This window comes from Hypanus sabinus, chromosome 17 (assembly GCF_030144855.1).
Source record: "Hypanus sabinus isolate sHypSab1 chromosome 17, sHypSab1.hap1, whole genome shotgun sequence".
NCBI lineage: Eukaryota > Metazoa > Chordata > Chondrichthyes > Myliobatiformes > Dasyatidae > Hypanus > Hypanus sabinus.
In genome coordinates, this window is record NC_082722.1 from 1,248,992 (window position 1) to 1,272,602 (window position 23,611).

General features: G+C 42.1%; 1 protein-coding gene across 12 annotated transcripts in view; it reads left to right on the top strand.

The window, feature by feature from the left end:
• dnaaf1 (dynein axonemal assembly factor 1) overlaps positions 1-23,611 on the top strand; it is a 180,025-nt gene that overhangs the window by 146,783 nt on the left and 9,631 nt on the right. For all 12 annotated transcript variants that reach the window (XM_059992457.1, XM_059992462.1, XM_059992459.1 and 9 more), the window contains one exon: positions 1,756-2,155. In XM_059992457.1, coding sequence (XP_059848440.1) covers positions 1,756-2,155 — 400 coding nt within the window. The remainder of the gene's footprint in view (positions 1-1,755; positions 2,156-23,611) is intronic.

Below are 23,611 nucleotides of genomic sequence, written 5' to 3' on the forward strand. Positions count from 1 at the left end.
GTCCACTTTGATATTATTTGCAGCTTGCTTTCTTATTTCATATTGTTCCTTATGATTTTTTACTTGCGCTCTGTAGGTTTTTAAGAACTTCCCAATCCTCTATTTTCCCACTAATTTTTGCTTTGTTGTATGCCCTTTCTTTTTCTTTTACAATACCTTGTCAGTCACTGTTGTACTATTTTACTATTTGAGTATTTCTTCATTTTTGGAATACATATGTCCTGCACCTTCCTCATTTTTTCTAGAAATGCATGCCATTGCTGCTCTGCCGACATCCCTGCCAGCAGCTCCTTCCAATTTACTTTGGCATAATTTCCCTTACGCCACTGAAATACTGCTACATCAGAGTTTACTTCCTCCCTATCAAATTTCAAGTTGAACTCAGTCATATTGTGATCACTGGTTCCTAAGGGTTCTTTTACCTTAAGCTCCCTAATCGCCTGGGGTTCATTACATAACACCCAATCCAGTATAACTGATCCCCTAGTAGGCTCAATGACAAACTGCTCTAAAAGCTATCTCTTAGGCATTCAACAAACTCAGTCTCTTGAGATCTATTACCAAGTTGATTTTCCCAAATGACTTGCATGTTAAAATCTCCTGTGACTACCATAACATTGGCCTTTAGACACACCTTTTCTATTTTGCTGTTGTCATCTGTGGTCCGCCTCCCAGCTACTGTTGTGAGGCCTGTATACAACTGCCTTCAATGTCCTTTTACCCATGCATTTTCTTATCTCAACCCACAAGAATTCAACATCTTCCAATCCTATGTCACATCTTTCTACTGATTTGATGTCATTCTTTAACAGTAGAGCCACACCACCTCTTCTGCCTACCTTCCTATCCCTTCTATATAATGTGTAACCTTGGACATTCAGCTCCCAACTACAACCATCCTTCAGCCCCCATTCAGTGATGGTCACAACATCATAGCTGGCAATCTGTAATCTTATGGCATCAATTTAAACATGGACAAAAACATCTGATCGCTTTTCCTGTCCTCTCTAATAAATCTTACAAATCACCATCGCACCATGTAAGCCAACACTAGGAAGAAGCAATGAAAGTATAAAGGTCACACAATAGTTGGGATTCCTGAACATCCACCACTAAAAGTAAGATAGTAACATCATGAGTATACAAATTGGCTAAATACAGAAGAATATAGCTGCCAGACTAGGTTGGCAGCAGTTAGTGAGTTTCCACAACACAAGCTATAAACCTACAATCTCATTCACATTCACAAAACAGCATGGGTAGCAGTGATTGCCACATGGTTCTTCTGAGGATAAAGCCTAAGTTTCCCTCTTTATCTGCAGTTTTGCAGCAATTAACTTCCATTTCTTGCACATCCTTCCCCTCTACTTCTTTCCTAACAGAGTTGACTTGTATATTTATCACGTTATGAGCTCAATAGCTTTCTTCCTGATCATCCTTGTGGAATTCTTCCTATCATCTCCAAAAGTGTTGCCAAGTACTAAATATTGAAGCCCCGTCTAACTACATGCTGACCTCAGTTTGTAATTAAATTGCCATAGATAACTCTTCTGCGAGGTACTGTCAACATCATTGGTCCTATTTTGACATGTGGTTTATTGAATATCTGATGGTTATAACTCACAATTATCTTAAATAACCACTGTTTTTAAATGCCTTGAAAGGGATCTAAGAACCCTTTAGCAGATTATTTCTTGGAGGGAATAATATTCTCAGAAATATAAGGTAAAAATATAAAATATTCTATTGTTATAGGCAAATCACCATGCAAAGATCGAAGTCCTTGATACTGGATGCGATTGCAGTAATTCTAACTCAATGGATGGAGTTAAAACCAGAAAAGACGAGATAATTGTGGAAATTTCAGCAAAGAAAAACAAGTATATTTGTAGACCTTTGCCTGACAAGGAAAAGGCAGATGAAGCTTTGGAAGTAAATTCTGCAAAACAACGAACCAGCAGCAAAGCAGAAAAGTTGTTAATTAGAGAGGGAAATCCAGAGGAAGTCACAACTACAATGAATAGCAGCTTCTTGATGGACTTAACTACCCCATCTGTTCAGGGAGAGGATGATGAGCCTAAAAAGGTACTGATTGAGGAAATTTTCAGCCAACTTGTTACAGAGGACATCAAGGAAGTTAAACCATCAATGCAAGGTAAAATCATTGAGAGCCAATAGTGGGAAATAGCCCAGCATAACTTATATTGGTAATTAATTTATTATTGTAACATGTACTGAGATACAGTAAAAATCTTTGCTTGTAACCCTTCCAGACAGATTATTCCGCATTTCTTTTCTTTACTCATTTATGGGATTTGGGTGTCGCTAGCTAAGCCAGCATTTATTGCCTATCCCTAGTTGCCCTTGAGAAGTTGGTGATGTGCTGCCTTCTTGAACTGCTGCAGTCCCTGAGGTATAGGTATACCCCCAGTGCTGTTGGGGGGGGGTGGGAAGTTCCATAATTTTGGCCCAACGACAATGAAGGAATGGCGATATGTTTCCAAGTCAGGATGGTGAGTGACTTGGAGGGAGATTTCCAAGTGGTGGTGTTCCCAGGTGTCTGCTGTTCTCATCCTTCTAAATGGTAGTAGTCATGGATCTGGAAAGTGCTTCCTTTGGAACTTTGGTGTGATGATGCAGTGCATCTTGTAGATAGTACACACTGCTGCAACTGTTTGTCACTGGTGAAGGGATTGGATGCTTGTGGAAGGGGTACCAATCAAGTGGGCTGCTTTGTACTGGATATCGTCGAGCTTCTTGAGTGTTGATGGAACTGCACTCATCCAGGTGAGTGGCCAGCATTCCATTACACTTCTGACCAGCTTTGGGGAGTTACGCGCTGCAGGATTCCGAGCTTTTGACCTGCTCTGGTAGTCACAGTGTTTATATGGCTAGACCAGTTCTGTTTCCTGTCAATGGTGACTCCCAGGATGTTGATAGTAGAGGATTCAGTGATGGTGATACCACTGAATGTCAAAGGTCAATGGTTAGAGCCTGTCTTGTTGGAGATGGTCATTGCCTGGCACTTGTGTGACTTGATTGTTGCTTGCCACTTGTCAGCCTAAGCCTGGATATTGTCCAGGTCCCGCTGTGTTTGGGTATGAACTGCTATCACTCTCACCTCAATACAGAAGGGGAAAGAAACAATGCAGAATATAGTATTACAGTTACAGAGAAAGTGCAGTGTAGGTAGATATACAAAGTTCAAGGGCCAAAACTAAATTTGGGTGAAAATAAACACTGAATTGGCACCCGTGATTAACCTGGTTAAATTTATAAGGACTGACACTGGGAAATAAAATGGGGAAAAATAACTAAGAATTTACACTGGGAACTATTGAAGGGGGAAAGAGACACTGAAAACTGATTTGGGAAAGTTGTGGAGGTAAGAATGTCAAAAACGTACACCAGGAAATGATTTGGGGGGAAAAAGCACCAAGAATTGAAACCAGTGAATAACCCTGTGGAACTGAGATGAGAAATAGCATAGCAATTTAAAGCATTGAGATTGATAGATCACTCCCTACTTGAACATAGTTTGTTTTTCCTTTTGCTTGCTTTTTTCTTTCCACTCTTTTGTATAAGTGTATGCCTAAATACTATGTGGAGATCTGTGACATATCTGACTATATGATATATGTGTACAATGTCTGAAACACATCTTATGGACATGTTTGTTTGATGATGAACTTCAATAAAACAAAATTACAAAATAGATTGAAAGAGGGAAAGAGACTAGAGTCAGAGAGCAGATTACAATACACAGGGAAAAGCACTGAGGATTCTTACTGCTTGATAGCCTTTGGATGAAAGCGGAGAAGTCGATACTGACAAATAACCTAACAAAATCTTCAATGGACCTTTGGACAGCTTTTTCAAGTTAGGTTGCTGCATCCTACACTGTGCTTTTTCTGTAGCTGTAACTATATTCATGTGGGTTAACTTTCAGTGTTGATAAGGGCTTGTGTGCCTTTGCTGTGTCAGAATGCCATGGGAACAACCTTCCAGTCCTCTGGAACCTCTCCTGTCCCATTGATGATGCAAAGATCATTAGCAGAGGCTCAACAATTTCGTCCCTCACTTCCCACTGTAGCCTGAGGTATATCTTGTCTAGTCCCGATGACTTATCCAGCTTGATGCTTTCCAAAAGCTCTAGCACATTCTCTTTCTTAATGTCTATATGCTCTAGCTTTTCAGTCCACTGTAACACATCCCTACAATCGCCAAAGTCCTTTTCCATAGCGAAAGTTAAAGCATTAAGTGAATTAATTGAGTACTTCTGCTATCTCTTCTGGTTCCATACAGACTTTTTCACTGTCACATTTGATTGGTCCTATTCTCTCACGTCTTATCCTCTTGCTCTTCACATACTTGTAGAATACCTTGAGGTTTTCCTTAACCCTGCTCTCCAAGGCCTTCTCATGGCCCCTTCTGGCTCTCCTAATTTCATACTAGTCTTATAATTCTCGAGATCTCCATCATTACCTAGTATTTTTAATCTTTTGTAAGCTTTTCTTTTCTTCTTGACTAGATTTTCAACTGCCTTTGTCCACCATGGTTCCTGTACTATACCATTCTTTCCCTGTCGCATTGGAATGTATCTGTGCAGAATGCCATGCAAATACCCTCTGAACATTTGCCACATTTCTGCCGTACATTTCCCTGAGAGCATCTGTTCCCAATTTATGCTTCCAAGTTCCTGCCTGAAAGCTCCATATTTGCCCTTAACACTAATTAAACACTTTCCTAACTTGTCTGTTCCTATCCCTCTCCAATGCTATGGTGAAGGAAATAGAATTATGATTGCTATCTCTAAAATGCTCTCCCACTGAGAGACCTGACACCTGACCAGGTTCATTCCCAATACCAGATCAAGTACAGCCTCTCATCTTGTAACCTTCCTGAACACATCTAATAAACTTCACCCTATCTAAACCCCTTGCTTTAGAGAGATGCCAATCAATATTTGGGAAAATATAATCCCCCATCATGACAACCCTGTTAGTACTGCACCGTTCCAGAATCTGTCTCCCTATCTGCTCCTTGATGTCCCTGTTACTATTGAGTGGTCTATATAAAAAAAAACACCCAGTAGATTTATTGACCCCTTCCTCTTTCTAGCTTCCACCCACAGAGACTCAGTAGACATTCCCTCCATGACTTCCTCCTTTTCTGCAGTTATGACACTATCTGTGATTAACAGTGCCACTCCCCACCTCTTTTGCCTCCTTCTCTGCCCTTTCTGAAACATCTAAAGACTGGCACTCTAAGTGGCCATTCCTGTCCCTGAGCCATCCAAGTCTCTGTAATGGCCACAACATCATACCTCCAAGTACTGATCCACGCTCTAAGCTCATCCGGTTTGTTCACGATGCTTCTTGCATTAAAATAAACACATCTCAAACCATCAGACTCTACGCATCCCTTCTCTATCACCTGCCTATATCCTCTTCTTACACTGTGTACAAGCTTCCCCTGTTTGAGAGCTAACCAGCCCTTCCTTCATTTGGTTCCCAGCCCCCCAGCAATTCTAGTTTAAACTCTCCCCAAAAGCCTTAGCAAACCTCCCTGCCAGGATATTGGTCCCCTTCGGATTCAAGTGCAACCCATCCTTTTTTGTACAGGTCGCACCTGCCCCAAAAGAGGTCCCAATGATCCAGAAATCTGAATCCCTGCCCCCTGCTTCAATCCTTCAGCCACACATTTATCCTTCATATCTCTCTAGTGCTCACTGTCACATAGCACAAGCAGAATCCCAAGATTACTACCTTTGAGGTCCTGCTTCTTGGCTTATTTTCCAACTCCCTGTACTCTGTTTTCAGGACCTCCTCCCTTTTCCTACCTATGTCATTGATACCAATACGCACCATGACCTCTGGCTGTTCATCTTCCCACTTCAGGATATCGTGGATGCAATCAGAAACATCCCGGACCCTGGCACCTGGGAGGCAAACTTCCATCTGTGTTTCTTTCCTGCATCCACAGAATCGCCTATCTGCCTCCCTATCACTGCTGCAATTTTCTTCCTTTCCCTAGCCATCCGAGCCACAGGGCCACACTCTGTGCCCGAGGCACAGCCACTGTTTCTTCCCCCAGGTAGGTCATTTCTCCCAACATTACTCAAACAGGAGTACTTATTGTTAAGGGGAACAGTCATAGGGGTACTCTCTAGTATCTGATTCTTGCCTTTTGCTCTCCTGACTGTTACCCATTTACCTGTCTTCCGAGGCTCCAGTGTCACTATCAGCCTTTAGCTCCTCTCTATCACCTCCTCACTTTCCCTGATCAGACGAAGGTCATTGAGCTGCATCTCCAGTTCCCTAAGGAGCTGCAGCTCGAGGCACCTGGTGCAGATTTGGCCGTCTGTGAGGCTGAGAAGCTGGGAGTCTCCTGGACATCCTACATCTGACACCCATCACAGACATACTTCCTGTTTCTATTCTTCACAAGTAACTTATCTCGCCTTGATACGCCATCCCGAAGCCCCATTGAGCCAAAGCCCTCCTACTCTGACTCCCTCTACTCTGTTGCCCGCTCTATAAAGCTGTCTTGTTTTTAAATCCTTCCCACCAGTCTAACTCGCTGATGTCCACACGCTTGCACAGTCGTGCCTCGATCAAACCCGAGATTGTATGTCCTCCCTGTGAAATGCGTGGGTTTCCTCTGAATGCATTAGTCTAAAGCTGTACTGTTTAGTAGGTTATTTAGTTATGGTAAATTTAAGTGTTAAGATTGGATTGCTGGCAGTGACTTGAAGGGCCAGAAGGGCTTTTTCCATGCTGATAATCTAAATAAATAAACAAACATGTCATGAAACTTGTTGTTTTGTAGCAGCATTACAGTACAATACATAATAAATAGAAAACTATAAATTACAATAAGAAATATGTTAAAAATAAGTAGTGCAAAAAGAGAGAAATAAATAGTGAGGTAGTGTACGTGGTTCATTGTCCGTTCAGATATCTGATGGCGAATGGGAAGAAGCTATTTCTAAAACAGTGAGTCTGTGTCTTCAGGCTGCTGTACATCCTCCTTGATGCATTAGGGTGCATGAGAGAAGAGGGCATATCCTGAGTAAAGGGATCATTAATGATGGATATTGCCTTTTTGAGACATTGCTTTTGAAGATGTCTTCTGGGCAGGCTTATGTCCATGATAGAGCTGGCTGAGTTTGTACCTTTCTGCAGCTTCTTCTAATCCTGTGTATTGTGGTCCTTCCATAACAGGTGGTGATGCAACTAGTTCGAATGTTCTCCTTTATACAATAGAAAATAGACAGTAGGTGCAGAAGTAGACCATTCAGCCCTTTGAGCTTGCACCGCCATTCTGAGATCATGGCTGATCATCTACTATCAATACCCGGTTCCTGCCTTGTCCCCATATCCCTTGATTCCCTTATCCATAAGATACCTATCTAGCTCCTTCTTGAAAGCATCCAGAGAATTGGCCTCCACTACCTTCTGAGGCAGTGCATACCAGACCCCCACAACTCTCTGGGAGAAGAAGTTTTTCCTTAACTCTGTCCTAAATGACCTACCCCTTATTCTCAAACCATGCCCTCTGGTACTGGACTCTACCAGCATCTGGAACATATTTCCTGCCTCTATCTTGTCCAATCCCTTAATAATCTTATATGTTTCAATCAGATCCCCTCTCAATCAGATCTCCTTAATTCCAGCGTGTATAAGCCCAATCTCTCTAACCTTTCTGTGTAAGACAGTCTGGACATCCCTGGAATTAACCTTGTGAATCTACGCTGCACTTCCTCAACAGCCAGGATGTCCTTCCTTAATCCTGCAGACCAAAACTGTACACAATACTCCAGGTGTGGTCTCACCAGGGCCCTGTACAAATGCAAGAGGATTTCCTTGCTCTTGTACTCAATTCCCTTTGTAATAAAGGCCAACATTCCATTAGCCTTCTTCACTGCCTGCTGCACTTGCTCATTCACCTTCAGTGACTGATGAACAAGGACTCCTAGATCTCTTTGTATTTCTCCCTTACTTAACTCTACACTGTTCAAATAATAATCTGCTTTCCTGTTCTTACTTCCAAAGTGGATAACCTCACACTTATTCACATTAAATGTCATCTGCCAAGTATTTGCCCACTCACTCAGCCTATCCAAGTCACCCTGAATTCTCCTAACATCCTCATCACATGTCTCACTGCCACCCAGCTTAGTATCATGCTGATGTTGTTCTCAATGCCTTCATCTAAATCGTTGATGTAAATCATAAACAGCTGTGGTCCCAATACCGAGCCCTGTGGCACCCCACTAGTCACCACCTGCCATTCCGAGAAACACCCATTCACCATTACCCTTTGCTTTCTATCTGCCAACCAGTTTTCTATCCATGTCAATATCTTCTCCCCAATGCCATGAGCTCTGATTTTACCCACCAATCTCCTATGTGAGACCTTATCAAATGCCTTCTGAAAATCGAGGTACACTACATCCACTGGATCTCCCTTGTCTAACTTCCTGGTTACATCCTCGAAAAACTCCAATAGATTAGTCAAGCATGATTTGCCCTTGGTAAATCCATGTTGGCTCGGCCCAATCCTATCACTGCTATCTAGATATGCCACTATTTCATCTTTAATAATGGACTCTAGCATCTTCCCCACTACTGATGTTAGGCTGACAGGACGATAGTTCTCTGTTTTCTCCCTCCCTCCTTTCTTAAAAAGTGGGATAACATTAGCCATTCTCCAATCCTCAGGAACTGATCCTGAATCTAAGGAACATTGGATTACCAATGCATCCGCAATTTCCAGAGCCACCTCCTTTAGTACCCTAGAATGCAGACCATCTGGACCTGGGGATTTGTCAGCCTTCAGTCCCATCAGTCTACTCATCACCGTTTCCTTCCTAATGTCAATCTGTTTCATTTCCTCTGTTACCCTATGTCCTTGGCCCATCCATACATCTGGGAGATTGCTTGTGTCTTCCCTAGTGAAGACAGATCTAAAGTACTTATTAAATTCTTATGCCATTTCTCTGTTTCCCATAACAATTTCACCTAATTCATTCTTCAAGGGCCTAACATTGTTCTTAACTACCTGCTTTCTCTTTACATACCAAAAAAGCTTTTGCTGTCCTCCTTTATATTCCGTGCTAGCTTGTGTTCATACCTCATTTTTTCTCCCCGTATTGCCTTTTTAGTTAATTTCTGTTGTTCCTTAAAAATTTCCCAATCATCTGTCCTCCCACTCACCTTAGCTCTGTCATACTTCCTTTTTTTTTAATGCTATGCAATCTCTGACTTCCTTTGTCAACCACTGTGGCCCCTTTCCCCCCTTTGAATCCTTCCTTCTCCGGGGGATGAACTGATTTTGCACCTTGTGCATTATTCCCAAGAATACCTGCCATTGCTGTTCCACTGTCTTTTCTGCTAGGATATCCGTCCAGTTTACTTTGGCCAGCTCCTCCCTCATGGCTCCATAGTCTCCTTTGTTCAATTGCAACACTGACACCTCCAATCTGCCCTTATCCTTCTCAAATTGCAGATAAAAACTTATCATATTATGGTCATATTATACATCCATAGAAATTTGCTAGAATCTTTGGTAACACACCAAGTCTCCTCAAACTCCTAGTAAACTATAGCCACTGTCGTGCCTTTGTAATTTCTTCAGTATGTTGGACCCAAGATCGATCTTCAGAGATATTGACACCAGGAACTTGAAACTGGTCACCCATTCCACTGCTGATCTCTTGATGAAGACTGGTGTGTGTTCCCTCAACTTCCCCTTCCTGAAGTCCACAATCTGTTTCTTAGTCTTACTGACATTGAGTGCCAGGTTGTTGTCATGATCACATTCAACTGGCGATATACAGTATCTCATTCCTGTACACCTCCTCGTCACCATCTGAAATTCTGCCAGTGATTGTTGTGTCTTTGGTAAATTTCTGAATGGTGTTTGAGAAGGATGCCAAGGACAATTAGAGGATGACTTGAGAGAACACACAGAAAACAGGAAACTACAGGCTAGTTAGCTTAATGTCTGTTATAGGTAAAGCTTTTAAAGTTATTATTAATGATGCAATTGTAGGCCAGTTAGGAAAAAATTAGGCAAAGTCATTATGGTTTTGTGAATGGGAAACCATGTTTCTCCAGCTTGTGGCTGTTCTTTGAAGAAATTAAATATACTTGGTTAAAGTATATTTACTTTACCTCCACCCTGTGGAAGTATATTTACCTCCACAGGGTTATACCTGTGGAGGAGGGGGAACTGCGCAGGCGCGAGTGACGTCAGCGTCGAGCGCGCACTTTAAAAGGCAGGACTTCTTTTCAGAGTGGTCATTTGAATTGGGAGCAAGTTACAGCTTGTGATTCAGCTGGGAGCTCAGAGAATTCGACCGTGTAGGTAGGATTTAAGCCTACCTGGTCAATACCTGTGGAGGAGGGGGAACTGCGCAGGCGCGAGTGACGTCAGCGTCGAACGCGCACTTTAAAAGGCAGGACTTCTTTTCAGAGCGGGCAGCGGAGTCCGTGGAAGCAGAATCCTGGGCTTTGGCTAAGTGGACTTCGGTAAGCCTGTGTGATTGCTCGCTGAGGGGAAGAAGGTAAGGTTGCTAGGTGCTTTTTAGACTTATTCTATCAATCCAGTTCAGGTATGGGGGAGAAGTCAGAGCAGTGGTGTGCTCCGTATGCAGTATGTGGGAGGTCAGGGTCAACACAGTTGTCCCTGATGACCACACCTGCAATAGGTGCGTCCAGCTGCAGCTCCTATCAGCCCGAGTTAGGGAGTTGGAGCTGGAGCTGGATGAACTACGGATCATTCGGGAGGCAGAGGCAGAGGCAGAGATAGATAGGAGTTATCAGGAGGTAGTCACACCAAAAAACCAAGAAGTAGGCAGATGGGTGACGGTCCAGAGAGGCAGGGGGAGCAGGCAGAGAGAGCAGTGCACCCCTGCGGCCATTCCCATTAACAATAAGTATACCGTACTGGATACTGTTGATGGGGATGACCTACCAGGAATGAGTTGTAGTGGTCCTGCCTCTGGCACAGAGGTTGAACCCTCAACTAGAAAGGGGAGGAGGGAAGAGAAGAGAACGATAGCTTTAGGGGATTCTATAGTTAGGGGGGCAGATAGGAGATTTTGTGGGGCAGATCGGGAGTCTCAGATGGTATGTTGCCTCCCTGGTGCCAGGGTCCGGGACATCTCAGATCGGGTGCAGGCTATTCTTGAGAATGAGGGCATGAACCCAGATGTAGTGGTCCATGTAGGGACCAACAATGTAGGTAAGGTGAGTGAGGGGGTCCTGCTTAGAGAGTTCAGGGAGTTAGGAGTGAAGCTGAAAGGCAGGACCTCCAGGGTGACAATCTCGGGATTGCTACCTGTGCCACGTGCGAGTCAGGCGAAGAATAGAATGATTATGCACATTAATACGAGGCTGAGAGCATGGTGCAGGAAGGAAGGGTTCAGGTTTTTGGATAATTGGTCTTTGTTCCAGGGACATTGGGATCTGTTTCGAAGGGATGGTCTACTTCTGAACCGGAGGGGTACTAACATTCTTGCAGGAGTATTTGCCGGTGCTGCTCGGGGGGGGGGGGGGGGTGGTTAAACTAGATGTGCAGGGGGCAGGGATCCAGATCCAGAGGGTTGGTCAAAAGGTGCATGGGGTTAAATGTGTAGAAGGTTTGGGTGATCTTGAGAAGGTCATCAAAATTCAGGGTGCAATTTGCCCGATGGAAGTTCAAGGAGCTGGATTAGGTACAGTAGACAGTGTTTTAAGCAAAGAGAGGAGGAATGGGCTAAGAATTCTATACTTGAATGCGCGTAGTGTCAGAAATAAGACAGATGAGCTTGAAGCTCAGATGAAAATGGGGAACTACGATATTGTTGGGATAACGGAGACATGGCTGCAAGGGGATCAGGCCTGGGAATTGAGTGTACCAGGGTATACGTGCTATCATAGAGACAGAAATATGGGAAGAGGGGGTGGGGTGGCCCTGTTGGTGAGGAATGAGATTCAGTCCTTAGCAAGAGGTGACTTGGGTACAGGGGAAGTAGAGTCTGTGTGGATTGAGCTGAGGAACAGTAAGGGTAAAAAGACCCTAATGGGTGTTGTGTACAGGCCCCCAAACAGTAGCGTGGATATTGGGTACAAGTTGATTAGGGAGTTAACATTGGCATGTGCTAAAGGTAATGCAGTCGTTATGGGAGATTTCAACATGCAGGTGAACTGGGAGAATCAGGTAGGTGCTGGACCCCAGGATAGGGAGTTTGTGGAGTGTCTAAGGGATGTATTTTTGGAACAGCTTGTGCTTGAGCCATCCAGGAACGAGGCTATTTTGGACTTGGTGATGTGTAATGAACAGGAATTGATAAGTGATCTTGAAGTAAAGGAGCCATTAGGAAGTAGTGATCATAACATGATAAGTTTTTATCTACAATTTGAGAGGGATAAGGGCAGATCAGAGGTGTCAGTGTTGCAATTAAATAAAGGAGACTACGGAGCCATGAGGGAAGAGCTGGCCAAAGTCAAATGGGCGGATGCCCTGGCAGGAAAGACAGTGGATCAGCAGTGGCAGATATTCTTGGGCATAATACAAAAGATGCAAAAGCAGTTCATTCCAATGAGAAGGAAGGATTCAAAGAGGGGGAAGGGGCCACAGCGGTTGACAAAGGAAGTCAGAGATTGTATAGCATTAAAGAAAAAGAAGTATGACAGGGCTAAGATGAGTGGGAATACAGATGATTGGGAAAGTTTTAAGGAACAGCAGATCTTAACTAAAAAAGCAATACGGAGAGAAAAAATCAGGTATGAGCTCAGTCTAGCCAGGAATATAAAAGGGGATAGCAAAAGCTTTTTTAGCTATGTGAAGAGAAAGAAGATAGTTAAGAACAATGTTGGCCCCTTGAAGAATGAATTGGGAGAAATTGTTATGGGAAACAGGGAAATGGCAACAGAATTTAATGCGTACTTTAGATCTGTCTTCACCAGGGAGGACACAAGCAATCTCCCAGATGTATGGATGAGCCAGGGTCATAAGATATCAGAGGAATTGAGACAGATTGACATTAGGAAAGAAACTGTGATGAGTAGACTGGTAGGACTGAAGGCTAATAAATCCCCGGGTCCAGATGGTCTGCATCCGAGGGTTCTAAAAGAGGTGGCTCAGGAAATTGCGGATGCATTGGTAATCATTTTCCAATGTTCCTTAGATTCAGGATCAGTTCCTGAAGATTGGAGAGTGGCTAATGTTGTCCCACTTTTCAAGAAGGGAGGGAAGGAGAAAACGGAGAACTATCGCCCTGTTAGCCTAACGTCAGTCGTGGGGAAGATGCTTGAGTCCATTATTAAGGACGAAATAGTGGCACATCTAGATGGCAGAAATAGGATTAGGCCGAGCCAGCATGGATTTACCAAGGGCAAATTATGCTTGACTAATCTGTTGGAGTTTTTTGAGGGTGTAACAAGGATGTTAGACGAGGGTAAGCCAGTGGATGTTGTGTACCTAGATTTTCAGAAGGCATTCGATAAGGTGCCACATAGGAGATTGGTGAGTAAAATCAGAGCTCATGGCATTGGGGGCAGGGTTTCAACATGGATAGAAAACTGGTCGGCAGATAGAAAGCAAAGGGTAGCAGTGAATGGGTGTTTCTCGGACTGGCTGGAGGTGACTAGTGGGGTACCACAGGGCTCTGTATTGGGACCACAGCTCTTTACGATTTATGTCAATGATTTAGATGAGGGCATTGAAAACTATATCAGCAAGTTTGCTGACGATACTAAACTGGGTGGCAGTGTGACATGCGAAGAGGGCGTTAGGAGAATACAGGGAGACTTGGATAGGCTGGGTGAGTGGGCAGATACTTGGCAGATGTCATTCAATGTGAATAAATGTGAAGTTATCCACTTTGGAAGCTGGAACAAGAGGGCAGAGTATTGTCTGAACGGTGTCGAGTTAGGTAAGGGAGAAATGCAAAGAGACCTAGGAGTCCTAGTTCACCAGTCAATGAAGGTGAATGAGCAAGTGCAACAGGCAGTGAAGAGGGCAAATGGAATGTTGGCCTTTGTTACAAGGGGAATTGAATACAAGAGCAAGGATGTCCTTTTGCATTTGTACAGGGCCCTGGTGAGACCACACCTGGAATATTGTGTACAGTTTTGGTCTCCAGGTTTAAGGAAGGACATTCTGGCAATTGAGGAAGTGCAGCGTAGGTTCACTAGGTTGATTCCTGGGATGGCAGGGCTGTCTTACGCAGAGAGATTGGAGAGATTGGGCTTGTACACGCTGGAATTGAGGAGATTGAGAGGGGATTTGATTGAAACGTTTAAGATAATTAAAGGATTTGATAGGATTGAGGCAGGAAATATGTTCCAGATGTTGGGAGAGTCCAGTACCAGAGGGCATGGATTGAGAATAAGAGGTCAGTTATTTAAAACAGAGTTGAGGAAGAGCTTCTTCTCCCAGAGAGTTGTGGAGGTGTGGAATGCACTGCCTCGGAAGATGGTGGAGGCCAATTCTCTGGATGCTTTCAAGAAGGAGCTGGATAGATATCTGATGGATAGGGGAATCAAAGGATATGGGGACAAGGCAGTGACTGTGTATTGATAGTGAATGATCAGCCATGATCTCAGAATGGCGGTGCAGACTCGAGGGGCCAAATGGTCTACTTCTGCACCTATTGTCTATTGTCTATTGTAAAGGGGAATTGATGGATTTACTTTGCTTCCCAAATGACATTTGATATTATAATTGCAGAAAATAACAGATCATGGTGTCGGGAGTAAATATTGGTGTGGACAGAATATCAAATGGTAACAGTAAGCTGTGTAGGCATGATTGTTATTTGGTTGGCAGGAAGAAATGAGTGGTGTATCATGGTAGTTTGTGCTGGGACCTCAATATATAACAATTTATATAAATTACTTGAATGAAGTAGCCACAAAGGGTTTAAGATAGGTTAAATGAATAGGGAAAGGTCTGGCAAATGGATTGTGATCTGGTAAAATGTTAATTTTGGCAGCAAAGTATAAATGAAGCTTATTATCTAAACAATGAAAAAGATTGCATGGATCTGAGTGTCATGGTGCATAATTCACAAATGGATTGTGTGCAGGTACTTAAAGTAATGAGGAAACCTAACAGATGTTATCGTAGTCAAAACTGCCCTGCCCATCATTGTCAGCAGCCTACTCACCATCAAGCTCATACAATAATTCAGGAAGCTGCTGGAAAGGGACTAGTAACATGAAGGATCCTACCCACCCTGTTCATGAACTGTTTGTCCCTCTCCCATCAGGTAGGACATTGTGTAGCATCCATGGCAGGACAATCAGACTAAAAACCTGTTACTTTCCTAAGCAGTAAGGCTGAATAACAACTCCACACCCCCAATCACCACTACTTTATCATTTCCACAAACAAGAAAAAATCTACAGATGCTGGAAATCAAAGTACACACAAAATACTAGAGGAACTCAGCAGGCTAGGCAGCATCTGTGGAAAAGGAAATAAGAAACGGTTGATGTTTTGGGCTGAGACCCTTCATCGTGACTGCAAAAAGAGATGAGAACTCGGAGTTAGAAGGTGAGGAGTGGACAGGAAGTAGTACAAGGTAGTATGTGATAGGTGAAATTGGGAGAAGGAATGGTGAAGTAAAGAGTTGGGAAGTCAAATGGTGAAAGAGATAAAGGGCTGGAGAAGGGAGAATCTGATAGGAGAGGACAGAAGGCCACGTGAGAAAGGGAAGGGGGAGGAACACCAGAGGGTGGTGTGTGTATTAGTACTTTATCATTTCCTGTCAGTCTCCTTATGCAATCATTCTATGTATGTAAGCTATCTTACGTATTTATATTTATTGTGTTTTTTTATTATTATTGTATTTTTATTTTTTCTCAGCTCAAGCTGTAAAATCTGAGGTATGGGCATAGCCAAGCACATTCATTTCTCAATTGCTAGGGACTTTCAGACTATTCTAGTGGTGATTAATATTGTGGTTTTCTGAAGATTTACATAAATACACTGGACAACAAAGATTTTGTTTCCTGAATACTTTTGGGTTTATCTTATGGATTTTAGGCTGCTGATCATGAAAATTATGAAAATTCCCTACAGTGTTTTTTTTAAATTGCCTAAATTTCTTATTTCAATTCATAATTGAAGTCAATTAAAATGTTGCCCACAACGTAAGCTGAAAAGTCTTGTAGCTTGTCCAGGCATGCCTGGGCATCCTTCGACAGGGTGGATGCTGCATAGCAGGACAAGTTTTAGAAAAAAAAATCTAAAGGAAACAGACAAAGATTCCATGATGCACGAGCCAGGAATGGAAAATGACATGGATATAGTACTGAGACAGATTTTGAACCCCTTATGTGATAACTCATTCTCAGTTTAATGACTTGGTTAGAGACTTGGGTTTGTCAAAGGCAAAAGGAGAATTACGGGGTTCAAGACTGCTGTCACTAGGCACAAAAATTTCTGCGAAGGATTTTGATATTTGAGATAGATATTTCCTAGAACAACAGATGCCAAGATTAAGGATAGCCTTTTTGTTGCTCCGCAAATCAAACAGATCGTCAATAGCAGGAAATTTGAAGAACTTCCAGTGGAAATGGAGAAAATCGCAAGGAGAACTTTCAAGGAAGTTGTTGAAAATTTTCTTGGCAACAACAGAGCAACAAACTGCGTACAGCTGGTTGACAGCATGCTTCAAGCAGACAAAACCAGAAAGTGCAACATGTCATTAAAGATTCATTTTCTGCATTTCCACTCAGACTTCTTCCTTGAAAATCTTGGCACTGTTAATGACAAATGTAGTGAAAAGTTTCACCAGGACATTGCAGTCATGAAGAAATGGTATTGGGGCAAGTGAATTTCTTCAATGCTGTCTGATTACTGTTGGGCATTTAAGCAGGAAGCCTCAGACAACTGAGTACAAACGAAAATCAACAACAAAACATTTTTGGCCTAGTTGAATTATTGCCAAGTGTCAGTGCAAATTATAAAATCTACAACATACACAATATACACAGTTTTATCATACAATACCTAACAAACTAATATACAGTAGGAGTGTTACAAATGTTAAAATACCACTCCGAAAAATAAATTACCTTGTACATTCAACATCTAGACAGTCAGCAATCACATTATCTTTGCTTTTAATATTAGTTATCAAAATATTATACTCCTGTAACATCAAACTCCAATTCAGTAACAACCTATTTTTGTTTTTCATCTTACTCAAAAACACTAAAGGATTATGATTGGTGTAAACTACGAGGGTTTCTGGCACTGAGTCTGGTTCTGCAGTGCAGAAGGGAGGGGAAAAGAAGAGGAGAGCGGTAATGATAGGGGGCTCGATAGTTGGAGGTACAGACAGGAGGTTCTGTGGTCGCGACAGAGACTCCTGGATGGTTTGTTGCCTCCCAGGTGCCAGGGTTAGGGATGTCTCTGATCACTTGCACAGCATTCTGAAGTGGGTGGGTGATCAGCCAGACATCATGGTACACATCAGTACCAATGATGTAGGAAGAAAGAGTGAGGAGGTCCTGAAGAGTGAGTATAGAGAGCTTGGCAGGAAGTTAAAAAGCAGGACCTCGAGGGTGGTAATCTCAGGATTGGTACCTGTGCCACGTGCGAGTGAGGGTAGGAATAGGATGCTCTGGAGGATGAACACGTGGCTGAGGAACTGGTGTAGGGGCCTCTTCTGGGGCAGGTGGAACCTGTACAAGAGAGACGGGTTACACCTGAACTACAGGGGGACCAATATCCTTGCAGGGAGGTTCGTCAGTGCAATGGGGGGTGGGTTTAAATAAGATTTACAGGGGATGGGAATCACAGTGCCAGAGTAGATAGTGGAGCAGGGGTGAAAATAAATGATGTTAATGTTTCATACAAAGTCACAAATTGAAGGGTTTGTGTATGGTGGTAATAATCTTCTGAGGTGTGTCTATTTCAATGCGAGGAGTATTGTGGGGAAGGCTGATGAGCTGAGGGCGTGGATTGACACATGGAATTATGACATTATAGCCGTTAGTGAAACTTGGCTACAGGAGGGGCAGGACTGGCAGCTCAATGTTTCAGGGTTCTGATGTTTCAGACGTGATAGAGGCAGAGGAATGAAGGGTGGGGGGGGGGGGGGGTGGTGTCATTGCTAGCCAGGGAAAATGTTACAGCAGTGCTCAGACAAAACAGATTAGAGAGCTTGTCTACCAAGGCCGTATAGGTGGAGCTGAGAAACAGGAAAGGTATGACCACATTAATGGGGTTGCATTATCAACCACCCAACAGTCAGCGAGAATTGGAGGAGCAAATTTGCAGAGAGATAGCAGACAACTGCAGGTTACATAAAGTTGTGATAATAGGGGATTTTAATTTTCCACATATTGGTTGGGACTCCCATACTGTTAAAGGTTAGAGTTTGTAAAATGTGTCCAGGAAAGTTTTCTAAATCAATTATTTAGAGCTATCGACTAGAGAGGGTGAAATATTAGATCTCTTATTAGGAAATGAGTTAGGACAGGTGATGGAAGTGTGGGTAGGGGAACACTTTGGTTCCAGTGATCACAACACCATTAGTTTCAAATTGTTCATGGATAAAGATAGATCTAGTCCTCGGGTTGTGGTTCTAAACTGGACAAAGGCCAAATTTGAAGAAATGAGAAAGGATCTAAAATGCATGGATTATATGGCAAGGATGTCGTTGGTCAGTGGGAGGCCTTCAAAGGAGAAATTTTGAGAGCGCGGAATCTGTATGTTCCTGTCAGGATTAAAGGCAAAGTGAATAAGAATTGGTTTTCAAGGGATATTGGAACTCTGATAAAGAAAAAGAAAGAGATGTATGACATCTATAGGAAACAGGGAGCAAATAGCGTGCTTGAGGAGTATAAAAAGTGCAAAAAAACACATAAGAAAGAAATCAGGAGTGCTAAAGGAAGACATGAGGTTGTTTTGGCAGTCAAGCTGAAGGATAATCCGAAGAACTTCTACAGGTATATTTAGAGCAAAAGGATAGTAAGGGATAAAATAGGTCTTCTTGAAGATCAGAGTGGTTGACTAGGTATGGAACCAAAAGAAATGGGGGAGATCTGAAATGGGTTTTTTGTGTCTATTTACTAAGGTATCTGGTATGGAGTCAATGGAAATAAGCCAACAGGTAGTGAGGTCATTGAACCTATACAGATTGAAGAGGAAGGGGAGCTTGCTATCTTGAGGCAAATCAGAGTAGATAAATCCCCAGGACCTGACAGGGTATTCCCTTGGACCTTGAAGGAGACTAGTGTTGAAATTGTAGGGACCCTGGCAGATATATTTAAAATGTCAGTATCCAAAGGTGAGGTGCCGGATGATTGGAGGATAGCTCATGTTGTTCTGTTGTTTAAAAAAGGTTCTAAAAGTAATCTGGGAAATTTGACATTGGTAGCAGGTAAATTATTGGAAGGAATAGTAAGAGATAGGATCCACAAGTATTTATATAGACAGGGTCTTATTAGGGAGAGTTAACACTGCTTTGTGCATGGGAGGTCATGTTTAACAAATCTGTTAGAGTTTTTCGAGGAGGTTACAAGGAAAGTGGATGAAGGGAAGGCAGTGGATGTTGTCTACATGGACTTCAGTAAGGCCTTAGACAAGGCCCGGCATGGGAGGTTAGTTAGGAAGATTTAGTCGCTGGGTATACATGGTGAGGTAGTAAATTGGATTAGACATTGGCTCAATGGGAGAAGCCAGAGAGTGGTAGTGAAGGATTGCTTCTCTGAGTGGAGGTCTGTGACTAGTGGTGTGCCACAGGGATCAGTGCTGGGTCCATTGTTATTTGTCATCTATATCAATGATCTGGATGATAATGTGGTAAATTGGATCAGCAAATTTGCTGATGATACAAAGATTGGAGATGTAGTGGACAGAGAGGAAGGGTTTCAAAGCTTGCAGAGGGATCTGGACCAGCTGGAAAAATGGCTGAAAAATGGCAGATGGAGTTTAATACAGACAAGTGTGAGGTATTGCACTTTGGAAGGACAATGCAAGTTAGAACATACAAGGTAAATGGTAGGGCACTGAGGAGTGCAGTAGAATAGAGGCATCTGGGAATACAGATACAAAATTCCCTAAAAGTGGTGTCACAGGTAGATAGGGTCGTAAAGAGAGCTTTTGGTACATTGGCCTTTATAAATCAAAGTATTGAGTATAAGAGTTGGAATGTAATGGTGAGGTTGTATAAGGCATTAGTGAGGCTGAATTTGGAGTATTATGTGCAGTTTTGGTCACCAAATTACAGGAAGGATATTAATAAGGATGAAAGAGTGCAGAGAAGGCTTACAAGGATGTTGCCGGGACTTGAGAAACTGAGTTACTGAGAAAGGTTGAATGTGTTAGGACTGTATTCCCTGGAGTGTAGGAGAATGAGGGGAGACTTGATAGAGGTATATAAAATTATGATGGGTATAGATAGAGTGAATGCAAGCAGGCTTTTTCCACTGAGGCTAGGGGAGAAAAAAACCAGAGGAAATGGGTTAAGGGTGAAGGGTGAAAAGTTTAAAGGGAACATTAGAGGGGGTTTCTTCACACAGAGAGTGGTGGGAGTGTGGAATGAGCTGCCGGATGAAGTGGTAAATGAGGGCTCACTTTTAACATTTAAGAAAAACTTGGATAGGTACATGGATGAGAGGTGTGTGGAGGGATATGGTCCAGGTGCAGGCCAGTGGGACTAGGCAGAAAAATGGTTTGGCTGAGCCAAGAAGGGCCAAAAGACCTGTTTCTGTGCTGTGATGTTCTATGGTTCTGAGTTGTACCAACATACACATAAACATGTTTTAAACCCAAAACAAGGGATAATAATTCCTTTTCTATAGTTGAATAGTTTCTTTGATGCTCATTAAATTTCGTAGAAGAGTAAGCTACTGGATGATCAACTCGTCACCCTCATTCCTTTGAAGTAACACTGCTCCTGCAGCCTCATCACTAGCATCTACAACTAATGAAAATGGTTTTTCAAAGTCAGGTGACCTGAGTGTTGGTTGATGACATAGCATAGTTTTCAATTTATCAAATGCCTCCTTACAAAGCACTGTCCACACAAACTTTTCATCTTTCATTATGAGGTTAGTTAATGGAAGGGCAATGCCAGCAAAATTCTTACAAAATTTTCGGTAATATCCTACCATTCCCAAGAATCTTCTGTGAGTATTTTTACCAGTTGGAGTGGGTACCTGTAAAATTGCCTGAACCTTTTCCTGAACAGAAGCTAGTTTACCTTGACCCACAACATAACCAAGGTAGGTCACAGTGGCATGACCAAATTCACTTTTAGCTAAGTTAATATTTGTTAGCTTTTGAAAGCCTTTCAAATAGTTTCTCCACCGCAGTAATATGTGCTTCTCTAGTATCACTTCCTGTAACTAAATCATCAATATAAGCACCTGTATCTTTTAAGCCATGAATCTCAGAATTAATCATCTGCTGGAAAGTACCTGGTACATTCTTCATCCAAAAGGGAAGAACATTATATTCATATAACCCAGATGGGGTTACAGATGCAGAAATCTCTCTACCTCTATCCATCAATGGAACACACCAATAACATTTTAACGAATAATTTTTGTAAGGAATTTTGCTTTTCCAACTTTGTCCACACTATCATCCACTCTAGGGATTGGATATGCATCTGTTTTTGTGACAGCATTCACCTTCCTGTAATCAATACAAAACCGAATACTACCGTCTGGCTTAGGCATCATAACACAAGGTGAACTCCAATTTGTATTAGAAGGTCTAATAATATTATTCTCTAACATACACTTAATTTCTTGTTCAGTAAGTTCACGTTTTTCCATGTTTGTCCAATATGGATGTTGCTTTATGGGTTTGGCTTCTCCAACATCTACATCATGTGAAGCTACTGTGGTTCTTTCAGGTACGTCTGGAAATAAATCCCTATATTTCAAAAGTAACTGCTTCATCTGCTGCCTCTGCTCTGTATTGATGAGCCAATTTCTCATCAATATCTTCCAGAATTCCTGATTTTGGTAATTGAGCAGAAATAATGTTGGGTTTAAAATGAGATTCAGATCCATTAAGTTCTCAATGGGATCAGACTCATTATTATTAACCACAACAGTCATAGTAGTGGATTGTTTCTCATAATATAATTTATCATATTTATATGACAAAGCTTTGTTGACCTTCTTCGATCTGGTATTTTTATCACATAATCCACATAATTAACTTTAGATATAATCTCATAAGGACCATGAAATTTAGCTTGTAAATGGTTCGTTTGCACTGCAAAAAGAACCAACACCTTACCTCCAGGCTTAAATGACCTCATTCTAGCTTCCTTATCATACCAAGTTTTTATTTTCTCCTGAGTCGATTTTAAATTTTCCCTGACTAAGTTACAAGCTTTATGCAATCTTTCCATAAATTTCAAAACATAATCCAGCAAATTAGTATGTACCACTTAATTAATCCACTGTTCTTTTAACAAGGCCAAAGGTCTTCTAACTCTATGCCCAAACACAAGTTCAAAAGCACTAAAACCTAAGGATTCCTGCACTGATTCCCGTACTGCAAATAAAAATAAATAAATGCCCTCATCCCAATCCTGTTCATTTTCCTTACAATATGTCCTAATCATGGTTCTGAGGGTAGAATAGAGCCTCTCCAAGCCTCCTTGTGATTTTGGATGGTATGCAGATAAGATAATCTGTTTGGCTCCCAGTTTATAAACTATCTGCTGGAACAATCCAGACATAAAATTACTACCTTGATCAGATTGTATTTCCTTAGGCAACCCAAAATAAGTAAAGCTTTTTATAAGAGCCTTTATTACAGTTCTAGCCATTATATTCTTGAGTGGTATTGCCTCTGGAGACCTAGACACTGATGGTCAGCAAATATTGATGGCCAGTTTTCATTTTTGGCAATGGACCTACACAATCTACAATCATTTTGGAAAATGGTTCACCAAATGCAGGAATAGGTTGCAGTGGGGCCACTGGAGTAACTTGATTAGGTTTACCCGCAATCTGACAAGAAGGACACATTCGGCAAAATGTCCATATAACCATATAACAATTACTGCATGGAAACAGGCTATCTCAGCCCTTCTAGTCCATGCCAAATGCTTACTTTCACCTAATCCCACTGACCTGCACTCAGCCCATAACCCTTCATTCCTTTCCTGTCCATATACCTATCCAATTTGTTTTTTTGAAATGACAATATCGAACCTGCCTCTAGCACTTCTTCTGGAAGCTCGTTACACACAGCTACCACTTTCTGATTAAAGAAGTTCCCCCTCGTGTTACTCCTAAACTTTTGCCCCTTAACTCTCAACTCATGCCCTCTTGTTTGAATCTCCCCTACACTCAATGGAAAAAGCCTATCCACGTCAAATCTATCTATCCCCCTCATAATTTTAAATACCTCTAACAAGTTCCCCCACAACCTTCTACGCTCCAAATAATGAAGACCTAACTTGTTCAGCCTTACTCTGTAACGTAGGTGCTGAAACCCAGGTAACATTCTAGTAAATCTCCTCTGTACTCTCTCTATTTTGTTGACACCTTTCCTATAATTTGGTGACCAGAACTGTATACAATACTCCAGATATAGACTCACCAATGCCTTGTACAATTTTAACATT